At 42.4% G+C, this 16556-nt stretch overlaps 1 protein-coding gene across 11 annotated transcripts in view; it reads right to left on the bottom strand.

Moving 5' to 3' along the window:
• The window catches only part of EZH1 (enhancer of zeste 1 polycomb repressive complex 2 subunit), a 30068-nt gene extending 13561 nt beyond the window's left edge, over positions 1 to 16507 (bottom strand). For 4 of the 11 annotated variants that reach the window (XM_061588167.1, XM_061588169.1, XM_061588168.1 and 1 more), the window contains exons 1-8: positions 10031 to 10092; positions 8287 to 8407; positions 7224 to 7352; positions 5188 to 5307; positions 1881 to 2001; positions 1629 to 1697; positions 1360 to 1533; positions 513 to 615 (exon numbers count right to left, since the gene is read on the bottom strand). In XM_061588167.1, the coding sequence (XP_061444151.1) occupies positions 513 to 615; positions 1360 to 1533; positions 1629 to 1697; positions 1881 to 2001; positions 5188 to 5307; positions 7224 to 7352; positions 8287 to 8407; positions 10031 to 10041 (848 nt within the window). In that variant the 5' untranslated portion in view covers positions 10042 to 10092. The other 7 variants (XM_061588166.1, XM_061588162.1, XM_061588161.1 and 4 more) reach the window with 7 other exon arrangements.
• Positions 16508 to 16556: the final 49 nt, after the last annotated feature.

Genomic DNA, 16556 nt, shown 5'->3' with positions numbered 1-16556 from the left:
GCTCAAGCACAAAGGAGGATGCCCATTCAATGGAATACCATTGAACGCTTTCAGGGGAGTTCTAGATATCTGCATAATCCTAATAGTACTGCAGATTGTGGAATCATAGAGTCACAATTGGAAGGGCCCAAGAAGCCATCTATTCCAACCACCTATTAAGATGAACCATAGCCATCCACTGTCCAGCCCCATACCAACCCACCCAGTTCAGACCTCAGCATAGAGGAAGCAGAAAACAAGTGTCTGGCAGGAAGGTGCTCAAAAGTGACTCAAGAAAGGAAGCCAAACCTTACACTGCAAGGGAAAAGGCAAAATAGACAGCACACACACACGCCCGGTTCATTTCCATGAAGTAATTAAGGTGAAACCTTCATGTATGTTGAAATGATGGCCAAAATTCACAAGTTAATCTCGTACAAATAAGGTATTCTAGTTACGTATCTTGGGGATTTATACCCCAAGACTAGAAAGCCAAAGATATTTGGGCTCGTGTTTGAATAAACAATGCCTACCTCTCTTTCATATCCTCTGGAAAGCCATTCTCTGGAAACATTGATGAAAGAGCAGTAAAGATCATGTCATTTGGAAAGTGCTTCTTGGAACACTTCTTGTTGCCTATATCAGGTAAGGAGAGAAGGATGACAATTTCTGAATTAAAGCACTTTGTTCCCTTCCCAGAAATGGTCTTCCAAGGTGGCATTGGCCCAGAGAATAGTTAGGAACAAACCATTAAAGGAAAGTACATCCCTGTATAAGCACCAGACAGTAAGCCACGCGTAAGATAAGAGGAATCTCTTCTGCAAAGGAAAGGTGAAACAGGTCCCTTCCTTACACCTCCTTGCAAGAATTAGCATGCAATCTATGTATAGACCGTTACATGTACAGTAAACACATACTGCCACCAGCAGCTTCCCACACAACAAAATACATGAGTGTAATCATCACACTTGATCTACATGTAAGTTGCAATTTAGTTCTTCCATATAAAGAACCTTTTGCATAGAAATTGTGTAATGTTTGTACTGGACTCTAATCTGTTCCTTCTCAGATCAACAGCAGCACCATTCCCAAAATGCTACTAAATTTAGGTAAACAAAAGACTTGTCTGGGGTAGAGATGTGAAGGCCTGGGGGGAAAAAACTGGAAAAATTGGGGGGGCGGGGAATTTCTAGTATGGGTCAGCTTCCTTGTCGAGATACTTCACTTAAGATGCCATAATTTCTTGGTTGGTGTGATGCAACACCTATGAATCTTAGCAGATATGGACTCCAATCTGTGTAACAAGCGAGGCCTTTAAAGTTATGGCAGGATCACGGTGGAGGATAACAGAAGGGGACGCTGGGTGGGTAACTAGCTTACTTTCCATGGAAAGCCACTTCCTCTTCCGGGTGACAGGCAGCTCATCCTTCACAGCTTCCTGTTTGCCTTCAGCAGCATCATGCCCTTCCTCTTCCTCCTCGGAGTACTGATTGAGTGCATCCACCAACTCCAGGAACACAGCATCACTGATCAGGATGGAACTGGAGAGCATTTCTAAAGGAAGAATAGGGTGAATGATGGGTTGGTAGATGCCCCTACTCAAGCATGGAAAAGATTAGCTTCATCAAGAGGGATAACAGTTTTTGTACCTGTGACTTTGTGGAGACCAGCCCTGTGACTTGGCAAGAAATGCAGTTTCCCGGTCATGCTAAGTGCCACTAACAAAATGAAATTCCAATCCAGCCTTTGTGAGCAGAGTGCTGTCTGTAAGAGTGACAATCTATTCCAAAGTAAAATGCTAAAAACTCAAGAGACCATGCCTCCATCCCACCCACCTACCCCACCATATGGGTTGGGCAAGGGGCCCCTTGCATCCCTGTTGAAAACAATATACTCTTTACCTTCCTCTCCGTGGACTTTGCCATCGTAATTGTTAATGAGCTCCTCGATGAAGGTTTCATCCTCCTCTTTCACCTCATCCCCCATATAGGGGATGTTGCACAGAACGGTTTCATCCTCCACCTGCAAACGGGGCAGATACAGCCTGAGGGAGGCAGGTGGTTGTCCCTTGTCCACTCACCAGGAGAGCCTGTGAATGGCAGATTGCATGGCTACCTTAACAAGATCCCACAGAGATATTGGTTGATCTTGCTGTATAGCCCATCACTGAGGTCTTTCTTCATTAGAGGAGGGGATCCTCCCCCCACTCACTCTGATGACATGGCCACGCAAACCTGCTAGAGAATCATCCCTTCCTGTATGATGTGACACACGATTCTGGTCCTACTCGCTCTTCAGCAAGCAGGGCATTTTCAAAATTTCTATTCATTATTATTTGTTGCAAACATGGGTCTGGAATAGGCATTTTAAGGTGGGACTATAGACCAAATATCTCCCCAAATGGTCATACACACCAGCACATATTCAACCATTACAAGGTGCACAACTCACTCTTCTAGCAATCAGGAATTAGACAATGATGGCTAAAGAAAAGAGGTGGCCTTCAGAGGTACAGCAAGAGGTTCTTTTTAGCCACAACACAGTGAGGGCTACAGTCTGTGAGTTGCTCAGACCAAATGTCATCCCTGACCCTTCAGACTGGAGTGACTCTGACGTCCAGGAGCTGGAAGGTATCAAAACTGTGACAGTGGTAGCCATTTTATAACCTCACAATCTCAACCCATGTGCAAGAGGGCAAGAAATGGAGGGTGCTCAACAACTGGAATGGCATGCCTCCCAAGAGCTTAAGATACTCACACTTTCCCCCAGTGATTGTTGATAGACTATACCTGAGCTTTTGTGAATGGATCAAAAAGATCCTCATAACGTGGGACTCTAAACCAGTTGCCACTGCTAGCACTTCTCATCTATCCCTTCAAGTGTTGATCCTTCCAGTAGGTGGGCAGCAAAACAGGCTCACTTTCAAAGGCAGGCTTCTCTTGGCAGGCTATCTGTGGGACATTCTTTACTCTGCAGAATGATATTGGAACTCTTCAGGTCAGCCTTTCCCAACCAGTGTGCTTCCAGATGTTGTTGAACCACAACTCCCATCAGCCTCAGTCAGCATTGCCAATGGTCAGGAAAGATGGGAGTTGTCCAACAACATCTGGAGGCACATTGGTTGGGAAAGGCTGCTTCAGGTCCTCATGGGGCATTCTGTGTGAGATATGCCATCCCTCACAGTGCCCCCTCCACCAAATACATCTGCTGGAATCAGGGCAGGGGCTGACCCTCTTTCTAGAACAGAGAATGCTTTGGACACAGAGGGCATCCTGGGATGGAAGAGCAGGAGATGTCTCCCATGCCACGAGGGAGAGGGAGGAGATCAAGTCTTTAGAACCCTGCTCCTCCCATCTCAGGATGGCCTATCCCCCATAATCATCTTTCAATTTGTTCAGAAATTTTGCACTCCACCTAAAGGAATTATGGATAGCCTTGAAGTGCATCTAATGGTTGCCTCTGAGACCACACTCATTTCAGAAGCAGTGGTCCTCCATGGAGAGAAGCAATTCCCCTAATAATTTGGGAGGAGAGGGAACAAAAAGAATAGCCATCTGCTCTGCAAATCCAATGAAGCATCAGGACTAACCATTATGGCAACAGCTGTCATCTAGTCTTGCCCTGGCCTCCATACTTTGATTCAATGAGCTTCTGTAAGAGATTCCCTCACTTAACTCAAGCTTTCAAAGGGCCTCCTAAAACTCTTCAAAGTCACTGCTTTTATGACGAACTTGAGTTTAAATGCTATCCTGTTTTTTTAATGGGCTATGGATGCAGATGCATGAGTCAGGTGCAGCAGATGGCTAAAGCGCTGGTGTGCCAAATCTAATCCATCCGATGTTCCATTTCAGGATAACAAACGTTTTGGTGACACAGTTCTCAAGATTGTTTTAGTAAAAACAAAGAATTAGGAAAAAAAACAATGCTATCATCACACCCCAAAAGAGTGTAGAGTCCTTTAGCAGCCTTCACAACTCCCATTCAATATGGGAAGTATCTTCCACAGACAGATGATTCACTCAGACTGGTCAAGAGAGATATTCTACTGAGTTCCTATGCATGCCACATGACAAGTTTGTTGTCTATAAGTTACCAGAAAAACATGTAAGAGTCCTCCAAGAAATTCACCACCTGATGGACATCCAGGCCATGTCGCTCACACCACAAACATCTTCCAGAGTTATTTTTTCACAGAATCAAATAAAAATGGCAATTAGGGAGCTATCCTGTGCCACAAACATAGGAATACTGGTACAGTCCTTGAATGGTAGGCTTTGGGTGTGCACGTGCCATTTTTACACTGACTTTGGATTTTCTGTGTTGTGTAGCTTCCCATCCCTCCCCAGGCTAAGTGGATATAGGATACAGCAGCTGTTCATCTTCAGTATAACTGGTGTATAGCACATGTGGGTAATCTGTGGAATGTATGCTGACTGCTGCCTAAATTGCCCACTGCTGGATTTTGCACAATCACTACAGGGAGAAAGACACATGGGGAGAGTCATCCTTGTGAATGGCATATGGCCCCCAAGCATGCACCTATCATTCCATGTGGCCCTCTGGGGCAAAGAGTCAGCTGGAGGTAGAGAGGGTAGTTTAGTGACCTGCCATGGGCTTCCAAGAGCCACCTGGCTGGCCACTGTGGGAATCAGGATCCTGAACTAGATGGACATTTGGCCTAATCCAGCAGGACTGCTCTTTTGTAAAGGGTACATTTACATTTTAAAGCCATCTAAGCCCACAACCATACTGAGTCAGAAAATTAATCAATAAATTACGCACTGCATGGTGAAGCATTACTTTCCTTTCTCTGTTCTGGATCTCCTGCCCATCAATTTCATGGAGTGACATCAAGTTTTAGTATTCTGAGAGGCAGAAAGACTTCTCACTTCCTGTTTCACCCAGATTTGGGCTTATGAAAGAAGGTGACAGACAAGCAAACCATAACAGACAAGCCAGTTACCCTAGCACTATCATAAGTATGCAGGCCTGGGGGGGAAATACTACCTAGTTCAGGTTAACAGGTAAGATATAAGGTTTGTGAACCAAAAGCACCCCTCAAGAAAGCTGGGCAACATGCACTGCAGCCCCCCTCCCAACCAGACATAAAAGCATGAATCAGAAACAAGGTTTGCTCAACGTAACAAGTTCATATACCAGCTGTTAATTGTAGCAAGGGATTATGTACAGCAGCAGCTGGTCACCTACCATGAAATTCTGCTGGAGCGGGGACCAGGAATACATGATAGGCACCAGAGCCACAGTGTTCAGAGTCCGCATGAACAAGGTCTGAGTGGTCACACTGGGGAAAATGCTCTCAACTGTGCACTGAAGTGGGGAGAAAAGTTAGGTTCTGTAAGAAAGGAGGGATATACCTGCTAACTCTCCCGAATAGGACTCTTTCTAAAATGCCAGAAAGGAGATTTTTTAAAAGTACATTTTTAATTTTTTGGTACATTTTAAATTTTGTATTTTAATCCTGTATTTTACTACTTCTTTTGTAAGCCCCCAGGGATCATGTGTTGATAGGCAGCCACATAAATCTGGAAATAAATAAATTTCTGCTAAATGTCTTCCACTTTCTGACACATACACAAGTAATGTACAACAGCTGTCATGTTTTGTGAAAAACCAGGAATCTCCTACTGGCATGATCTTATGATTTTCTCCTCCCACTTTCTCTGGGGGGGTGTCATGATCCTCCACAGCCAGGAAAGATGTTGCGCTATTGACAGGAAGCAATTTATTCAGCCATATAACACCAAGATTACACCAGTCCCACTGGCTCGCAATGGTTTCTCAGCCTAACTGAAGATGCTGGTTCTTATACCTAATGGCCCATCTCCTCCCACACAAAAAACTACTAACATACTATAGTCATTGTGTGTGGCCCTGCTGCTGTTTCTCTGCAGAGGATGGGGGCCTCCTCAAGGTAGCTCTGTATACTTTATAAATAAATATAAATTTATTATATTATATATATATATTTATTATATGTATACTTTCAAGTGGCAAATTAAGACAGTTCTGTTCAGATGAGGATCTAGGGTTGGCTCAATTAGGAAGTGTGTTGCTGGTATGTTAAAATGTTGGGTTTGAGTCTGTTTACTGCCATGCCATCACAGTGGTGGCTACTCAGCGGCAAGACAAGGCCCTCCAAATATAGTCAGATATACTAAATTGTATTACTTGAAGGGCTCCAAGCCATTATTCTGGGGAGAAGCTTTCATTCAAATAAAACCTACTCAGATCCATGCTCTATGGACACATTCCTGTTACCTCTGTCCAATAAAGGCTCAAATCTCTAACAGAAGGGACTAGAGAACAGACTGTACAGAGATTCAGCCTCCTCTATTCTTTTTCAGCCTCCTCCATTCTCCAACAGGAATCAGGAATTTATACACACAGTGGAACTATGGCAATGAATGAAGGGCACACGGCAGGAGGCAGCAGCACTGGTTGCATATGGCAATCCTTCCATCATATTATACCACTTTTCAGTGTTCTGCTAATACAGCGGCGCCAGCGGGGTGATCAGCTGTAGCACAGGGAGCTCCAGCCACCGTGCTCCAGCTGATCGTGCACTCCAGCTGATCAGCTGTAGCAAGCTATCAGCTGTAGCGCAAGGAGCTCGCGCACTACAGCTGATTGCTGTCAGCTGAAGCACGGTGGCTAGAATACAGTAGGGTGCCACTTTCTAGCGCTTTTCGCTTTTCGGTGGGGACCTGGAACGAAACCTGCCGTATGAGTGCGGCCCTACTGTACTTCCTGAACTGCAAACAAACAAGAATGGCTCTTCTGGCTCCCCATATTCTTTTGTTCCTATTGACTTTACATGGCTCCCTAGTGGTTTGCCTAACCTTTCACTCTATCTGGACAAATGTGAAACTCCATGGGTGCACCAAACTTACCCTGCTTAGATTTTAGGTGGGATGGGAGAAGCAAGGGAAGTTCTTAATCTCTGCTAAGCAGAGTTCAAAACAATTAAAATAAATCGGGGGGGGGGACACCTGAATGTGCCATGTTCTCCAAACCTAATAGATTAGGAAAACAGGTATGCCAAAGACAACATCCAAGTGTTGTGTTAAAGCAACACTAATCCTATTCTCAAATCTGCACAGGGCAAGGAAACTCTGTACTGCTTCCAAGATCCTGGGAATGGAGACACAGAGGGTCCTATATCACACCATGGCACTAGAAGACTGATACATCCACAGAGCCCAACAGTTACCTTCTTAACATACCTGTTTAAGAAAAGGGTGCCCCCCAACCAGCTTCATTGATTGAATAGGTTGAACTCTAAGCTTCTTCCAGTCTTCATTCAGCATGTTTATCTTTTCTTGAACCTTTGCATAGTTGGATACGAACAGAGCCTAGAGGAAAAGAAAATGCTTGATTGCCAACCTCACCTTAAGATGTTTCCAAGTCCTCTTGCCATCAGAAAAGGTGTTCCATGGAGACTGCTTGAACTCAGCAAGCAGGAAGTTGCCATTAAGCCTGCATCACTGATAAAGGAACCATCAACAATCTTATGCAGGTTGGCAGAGTTTCAAAGATGAAATCCACACAATGTTTCTGCTGGTTCAGCTGAAATCAATCTTTCCCACACCACAACAGCCTGTAGTCCCAACTGCCTGCCCCCTTCTTCTCTCTCAAAGATGTCACCATATCTACTCAATCAACTGGGAGATCTCCTCACACTCACACATATTAAGAATTTTTAAAATTCAGTTTTTTCAACATTCTCTTTTTCCTTATGTCTGTTTTAATTGTGGATGACCTAAGGCCATCTCGATAACACTCAGAGTCTTGTAGCACATTAAATCTAACAGATTATGGCATACGCTTTTGTAAACTAGAGTCCACTTAGATCATGAAAGCTTATGCCATGATAAATCTATTAGTCTTTAAGGTGCAAGAAGACTTTTGGTTTCTTTTGCTGCAATAGTAACAACCCTCTAGAAGTTACAATTCAACTGTTACTAGACATACTGCATCCTAGGCAGCCTTCCCCAACCTGATGCCCTTCACATGTTTTGAACTAGAGCTGTCATCATCCCTGCCCATTAGACATGCTGCCAGGGCTGATGAGAGTTGTAGTCTAACATCTAGAGGGCACCAGGTTGGGGAAGGCCATTCCTAGGGATGCAGGGGACAGAGATATGTCTAGAAGTTTCCCAAACCTTATTTAAGTTGCTTGTCTTCCAGAAGGGTAGGCAGTTGCAAAGTAGGGGCTTCACTCTCTCAGAACCCATCTGCAAATCCATACAGGAAGAGGTAAGGTCTGCCAAAAAGGTACATATTTACCTTGGCTCCCATGTTTGCTTGAAGTCTCTTAAGCTGCCTAAGGCGCATATATTCTGACTTGACCTTCCTTTTCCAATAAAGGATGCATTTTGATGTTGGTGGGGCTGGAACCTCCATTTTCCTGGTGGGAGACAGAAAGCAAAAGACAAGCTATGTGAATAGTAAGCTTAACCAGGGTTACTATCATCGTCGTCGTCATCAAGCCTCTTTTTCAAGAAAAGCTACTTCTTGTGATCCGTGTCATTCACGCAAATTAGCATATTTGCTTGTTCTATATAACGATTAGTTCTGGGGAAACTGCGTAATCTATGACACGAGTGTGCTGAAAGTCCTGATGACCTGATATTCTACTCGGCATTGCCTCTGGATTTTGATATTTCGCTATGTGTTGCTCTCACACTCTGGCTTCTTTTCACATAAAATCCCCCCCAACAATCAAACCTTGCATTCTCAAGATGCTGACCTACACCAGGTAACAGTTTGTTTGTGCAACTACCAAGCCCTGATTATAAATTGGATGGGCCCTAAAGATTTCAGTTAATCCATCACCATCATTATCCCCGCCTCTGCAACGGCGTAAAAAAATGGCTGAAGTACATGGGATTTTAGGATACAATCAAACCCCTTGAGAGTTTTGAAGATAATGAGTGCTTGTGATTAGCAACCAGTTGGAAGAAGATAGCATAACTCCTCCTTTCCTCACAGTAAAACAGTAAACTGGGAAGGCAAGGACTCCAGGGCCTCAAAGAACGAGAAAGTCACAGCAGGGAGCACGCACCAAAGACAAAAAGTGCTGTAGCTCTATCTGCACATGACTCTTTACTGGGGTGAAGAGCCAACAAGGATGCATTTTTTCTTTTTTACCAGGAAGAACTGGAAAAATGCAAAAAGACTCTTTCATCTTTTCTCATTCAGAACAGAAGAAACTGTACAGAGCAGCTTCTCCCAACCATGCTGGCTGGGGCTGATGGGAGTTGTAGTCCAAACACCTGGTTGGGGAAGACTGCTATAGAAACTGAGCAAGCACAACCCTCCCCTTCACATACGCTTAGCTGTTTCGAGATATTTTCATAAGCACCATGAATAGCTATGTTTATGTCAGAAATCGTGAGTAGGACGGTTAAACACTGATCGAGATATCTAAGCAGGAGGCTGATGCGAAGCCTTGCCTATTTGCTGTCTCACAGCAAATTCGGCACCCAGAAGTGCCTTTGCCCACAAAACACATGACACTAAAAAGCAAGCTCCTGACACCCATTTTGCAGACATGTTTCTGCTGCAGGCCAAAAAGCAAGGGGAAACCATTTTTAAGCTGACCGACGTAAAGCTCTAAAATTATTACAAGCATGGGAAATGCAAACATGATCTAAGAACCGTCCCTCACAGACTGCCAAAATACAACCCTTTAAAAAAACAACTCACCCCAAACCCACGGTTTTTTTTGCCTATGACAGCTTCAGACACCACCCCAGCATCCCCCCCTTTTTACCCATAAACACAGATTTTCAGAGTTGTTCCTCTTGACCCCTCTTCCTTCAACCCCGAACACACACACACACACACACACACACACACACACACACACACACACACACACACACACACACACACACACACACACACACACACACACACACACACACACACACACACACACACACACACACACACACACACACACACACACACACACACACACACACACACACACCCCGCCTCCCCTCAAGGGCCCTCTGTCACTCACTCCTTAGACATGGTACTCAGGTAACCTACATAGAACCCCCTTCCGATGCACGCATGCGTCAGGCATCGCGTCATTGTTTTCCCGTCCCCTGCTCTCCACCTTCCCGACACAGCCCCGTTCTGCAAAGCCACACCCCCTTTGCGCAGAGACCCATAGACTTAATAATAGGGCTGACATATCGGGCTGATTCCTGGAATCTCTAACCTTTTTCTCTCTCCTCCGGAGGCGGAAGTGAAAATCGCCTACAGAAAACCAATAGAGAAATCTATTTTTCTCTCTCAAGTTTTTCTGGATTGTTTTTAGTGTAGATAGGTTGGCAGTAGGTGTTTTTCCCCCCCGCCCCTCAAAACAATCAGCAGCAACATTAGGAATTCCTGCTTTTTCAATCTCATGCCCTATTTCGGGGGGAGGGGGATGTTTTTAAAATAATTAAATATTTAAAAGAGCAACACGACTGCATGCCCATCAATGGCGCACAGGTTTCTGCGCGCAACTGAACGCTGTATTTAGGGCAGGAGGAGGTTCTGAGAGGGCAATTTACAATACGCAACCTGTTTTGTATGAGGGATTTTTATCTGGAAAGCCAAACCAGCCTATCCCCCACTCTGCAAGATTAATAGCGAGTAGTTGCAAGGCTGCGTTACGTGGCTATGGAAGGCACGCATGCCCCCGCCCTCAGCTGTAAAAACAATGGGCACTTTTTAATGCTGAAACTCTAAAAATAAATAACCATCACAGGAAATAAAATCCGAGTTAGAAAGAGCATGAACTCTTCTTTGCTGCTCTTTTTTGTCTGGAGGCGGAGACTACAGCTATGATAAAAGCCTGGATTTTTCTACTCGTGTCTACGAGCGACCTTTCTCTCCCCACGAAGATTTAAAAACGACTCCCAAGGAAAACCCGGGACATTTTCTACTCAGAGAATAAAAAAAGCCACTCTAAAGTTTTATTTCTGTGCACAGATCTCGCTCCAAACCCGCACCTACAGATTCTCCCACTCACCCCACCCTCCCCGTGGGGTGGGTGCAGCAAATTCACTTAAACAGCTGCACTTTCTTGAAGCTCACTGGATGACCTTGGGCCATATACTAGGGCCCTTAGGCCAGGGTATCCCACCTCGGAGGGGGGAGTGAGAGTGAGGAAGATACATGTCTGCTATTCTGAGCTCCTTGGAGACTAGGCGGCTCAAAATGAAATGATGTATTGATGTGAGGATATATAGGGAATGCAGATAGGCAAAAAGGTGTATATATCATGTAAGTAAACAGACTAAACTGTACCATGGCAGGAAGGAGGGGTTCCAAGATGAATGTTATACAGCCAAGAGAGTGGCTGTATACTATAGTCAGCATGTATTTTTTGCATTCCACAATGTTAAATTGAAAATACCCCACCATGCCATTCTGATGCTTCCTATAAGTTCATTTCAAAACAAAACCTTACACAACTTATCATCCTGAACTCAGAAACACTTGCTTAACAACCCTCTCAATTTTCATGGAGATACACACAACAGTCAGATAGAATAGAGAATTCAAAGTGTAACAAGAAAGAGGGAAAATCCAGACCCCTTTTGCACTTTTTTCTGTCAGAGCTCTCATAATTTGTTGAAATTAATTAAATATCAGCCATGTACACAGAGTGTCTGTTACTGACCTTGCCCCGTACTCTGACCTTCATCTTCTGCAGTTTAAAAGTTAAAAGAAATGTCTGGCTGATTTTTAATTAATTTAAGAAATTTAGCATTGAACTTAATTATAAGGCCGGGCATGCTCAGTAAGAACCAACTGTCAGTGTTCTAAAAGCCACTCACACTTCCGGGAAGGGTGACTTCGCTTGTGCCTGCTTTTGGGACGGGCTCCCGCCTCAAAAGAAGCTTATTCAGATATAAATCAGTCAGAACATTTTTTTTTTTGACTGATGAAATTTCTCCCGGGCAGGGAGAAACGTAGAGATCAACCTCAAAAGCCTGTTTTTGTTGGGAGGACTGGATTTCATTAATTTATGAGATAAGGTCCAGCCAACAATGCCGGACGGACTTCTGAACAAGCTCTATCTGTTTAAGTGATACGTTTATCTTTTCTTTAAAGAGAGAACGGACTAACAGGCAAGCACCCTTCTTTCTATTATTTTTTTTACTTGGTTTAAATTGTTGCAGCAAAAGGAGATTTGTCAGATTGATCGGCTTTGGACAACTTCTGGGTGAGCTATAACTCTTCTGTTATTCACAAAATTAACAGCTTATCTCTGTTTATGTCGCAAAAAGCTGTCCTGGAAGTGCATTCTAAAGATATAAACAGAAGAGGGATTTCTATTCCTGATTTCTATTCCGAGGAATATTATATTGTCTGGGACTATTCTCTTTTTGGTCTATTTTATTTTGACGAATCTGCTTCTTCACGACGCCACTAACTGTTTTGATGCTGGGAACTAAATTTGTTTTGCATTCTTGAACATAGAGAGATAAGGCAGGTTGCTCTGTTTATACTGTGATGTCATCAAGCCTGGAATATTAACCCAATTGTTGCTGAAATAAGAAGTGGTTCTTCTTTATTTTTGTTTTGCTTTGTTTTCGTGGTTTTAAAAATGGCAATCAAGAAAGTGGCTGAGAATCTGGAAGTAACTATGTTTCAGAAAATAATGGATGAGATTGAGATAACGAAACAAACCCTGCGACAGGGTAGTAAGGAGCTGAAAATTGAACTGAGCAAAATGACGCAGGAGCTTAAAGAAATAGGGGATCCTGTGAGAGAGGAGAATGAGATCAGAGATGAGAAAAGAAAAAATAAAGGGAAGATACAAGCCCTGGAGATTGGAACAAATGTGGAATTGGAAAAAGATCTGGAGTTTATGGATTTTAGAAATAAAATCTACTGTTTGGAATTTAACGTTATCTCTGAAGAAATTAATGAAGATATTAGAGATAAAGTTATCAATGGCTTGGATAATCTTCTGGACTGGAATGATGTGATGGAGCTTGATATAGAGAAAATCTATGGAATTAACTGCAGCCATGTGACAATGGAAAAACTCTTAAGAGATGAGCCAGTGCATTTTGTAAAAAAGAAGAACACAGATATGACTTTACAACAGTATTTCAGCAACTTATTCAGAATGGATGGCAAGAAAATATTTGGGATAGAGGAAATTCCCATCAGACTCTTATTATATGACTATGGCTACAACAGCAAGATTATTATGGAATACTGATAATGGAAGATTGGACACTGAAATTACTGGACTTAACAGGACTATTGAAGATGGAAGATGGAACTAATAGGGATAATGGAATAATGGCTATTGAAATTATTGGACCTAACAGATTCTGATGAGATGGATTAATCGAAATGTTTATTTGGACTATGGTTATGACAATAAGATTATTATAATTATTAACGAGATGGATTAATTGACATGTTTATTTGGAGAAAAATTGATAGATATATTTCTTAAAGAATTGAAACCTCTCTTTGACTTTTTGTGGAAAGAATAAAGTAATGTTTATGAGATTTGATGATTAATTAAGATAACTACTGGAGGAAAGTGATTTTATAATATGATTTAAGAGACAGGATTGTTATATATTGTAGACCTATAACTGATTTGATATGTGACAAATGGGAAGTCAACATTTTATTTTTTTTGTTTAATCATTTTTGTTTTGTTTTGTTTTTTGTCTTTGAATGTTTTATGATTTTGTTTTCTATGTTTTATGAAAATTTGAATAAAAATTATTGTAAAAAATAAAATAAAAGCCAGACTCACAGCTACTGGACTTGCCTAATCAGGGGGCCACACCCACACCAGACCTTTATTTCACTTTAGACAGTCTTGGCTTCCCCCAAAGAATCCTGGGAAGTGTAGTTTGTTTAGAGTGCTGAGAGGAGACTCTTACTCCCCTGACAGAGCTCCTGTGTCCAGAGGGGTTTAATGTTCAGCTGCTCTGATTGAAGCTCTGTGAGGGAAATGGGGCATCTCCTAGCAACTCTCTGCACCCGTCACTAACTACATTTCCCGGGATTCTTTGGAAGAAGCCATGACTAAAGTGAAATAAAGGTTGGGTGTGGATGGTGTTCAGAGACAGCTTTGGTTTAAATTTGGGTGTGAGGCTATATGTGCCTGCTGTAGATTAAAAAGGTGGGGGAAACCCTGAAAAATATGATACTCTTCACCTCTGTCCAGTGACTACCCATCCAATCTCCCCTCCTATCCTAAGCATGATTGCAGGGGAGTAAATCCCACTGAACTCAATCAGCATGCAAATGGTCAATCCATTCTCAGCAAACTTGCACAGGATCCCATTTCTTACCTTCTGGATTAAAAATCAGAGAAATTCACCAATAGACAAAAAACTTTGTAGTTTAAGAAGTACCTATAGCCAACAGATATTTCTACCAAACTTTAAAAAGCAGGGAAATTGGGTAGCTATAGTGAATGCACCAGGGGAACAGGAAGCCTGACCTCCTCTCTGAGAGATTGTACTACCCTACAAATTTGTCAAAATGCAAACACAATTTGGGTTGGTCTTTCACAGTCCAATCCACTTCCTGTGTAGTTTGCAAGAATTTGGTCACATGTGCCTCTGAGTATATGGTGAGTGGTGACAACACCTGCAATCAGCCCAAATAGCAGAAACAAGACATGTGCTGTTCTGATCTTGTTTTATCAGGGAGGAAGTAACAATATTAAAACTTGATATAGTTCAGATAGTCCCTTTAAATATGTCTGATTTCCTTTGCAATTTTAGTAAAGTTTCCTATAGTAAATCATTTTCTTTTGCTTCTGTTTCTGTTAATATGTGTAGTACAGCAACACTAAAAAAAAAGCTCCAAAAACAGTTGTGGAGTAATGGCACTGACTGTTCTGCGGAATAGTTTCCAATGGACATCAGGAGTGTCTCAGTTTGCACAAGATAAAACAATGGAAGGTGAAATATATTCTAGCAAATTTCTAGGTGCACTCTACATTTTTAATTGACCATGCCCTTTCCTTAAGTGGAGTGGTTTAAGCATAGCAGGCTGACAACATGCATCTTGGGCAAGCCAAGTTTGTTTTTCCCAACAGCTAGATTCATTGCTTAAGTAGCAACATATTGTAATCAGTCTGATTTTACATCAAACTTCAGTTTCAGATTCAACAGTGCATCCAATATAGAAATAGAGCATAACATCCACTCTGAAGCACAAAAGGCTATCTTCACCATCATATGACATTGACCAATAAAAATGATTTGAAATTAATAAAAATAAATTTGACACAGATTTCTAGGATGAATAATGAGAAAATATAATTTTCTAGGTTAGATTCTCTGTAGAAACAGGAATAACACAGAAAAGAAGCAAAGTAAGAAGAATACCAACAAACATACAAAAATGTAGTTCTTCATCTTTGGAGACAGCAGGTGTTGCCACCACTCACCATATGCTCAGAGGCACATGTTACCAAACTATTTCAAGCTACACAGAAAGTGGATTGGACTGTGAAAGACCAACCCAAATTGTGTTTGCATTTTGACAAATTTGTAGGGCAGTACAATATCTCAGATAGGAGGTCAGATCTCCTGCTGCCCTGGTGCATTCATTATAGCTGCCCAATTTCCCTGCTTTTTAAAGTTTGATAGAAATATCTGTTGGCTATAAGTACATTCTTAAACCACAATGTTTTTTGCCTATTAGTGAATAGGTATATATTTGCAATCATGAAAAGCTGTTTGTGGTGATAGTGGGGAGTTGGCATACACAAATACTGCTGATAAGTAGGGTTGTCCCATCGCAGGAAGAGGGGGTGAAAATACTCCAGGTTAAATGTGCAGCTCCACTTCTGTGGTGTGTTCAGGAAGTGTGAATGCACTGTGCCTTTAAGTACAGCACAGACTCCACACTCCCCCCTCCTTCTCTTCTCTTGCTGCAGCCCTGTGTCTGTTAAAGTCCTGCTAGAGAGCTGCTTGTTAAACCAGGGAATGGTTACCAACATCTGTAAGAACTGTGCTGCCTGAATGAGTAATCAAGATTTGATAGCACAATTTCAGGGGCTGATATTGAGAGTGGGGTTGGTAGGGCTGTGAGTTGCTGGAGAGAAGAATACTGGGAATTTTTTTTAAGTGAGTCTTATATACAGAGTGCAGTAAGTTTTTGAGTTTCATAGAACTCTTTTTAGGACAAGAATTGGGGGGGGTAGGACTAAATGTAAATACCATGGGAAAGGGCTAGAAGTATGCTTTGTCTTATTCCCAGAAAATGTGTCTATTTGCACACATGAGGCTTAATTTTAGCCAGGACTTACCTCACCACTGCCTCAGAAGAAACTCCTCTTCCATGGTCAGATTCACCCTTGGAACATGAAATAACAACAGGGCTTCAAGGGTGCTGTTTCCTCACCTGTGTTTGAATAGTCACAATCAGCTTCCACATATTTATATTTGAGAGAAGAACTCCTTGGTTGGTTTGTATAGTTTCTATATAAGTTCAAACCACTCCACCTCTCATAAGTTATATAGAGAGTACACTTTTACCCCAATGAAGGGGAG

Source organism: Rhineura floridana, chromosome 11 (genome assembly GCF_030035675.1).
Source record: "Rhineura floridana isolate rRhiFlo1 chromosome 11, rRhiFlo1.hap2, whole genome shotgun sequence".
NCBI classification, from domain to species: Eukaryota; Metazoa; Chordata; class Lepidosauria; order Squamata; family Rhineuridae; genus Rhineura; species Rhineura floridana.
Note: the sequence above shows the minus strand (reverse complement) of the source record. Positions and strands in the feature narration are given on the sequence as shown.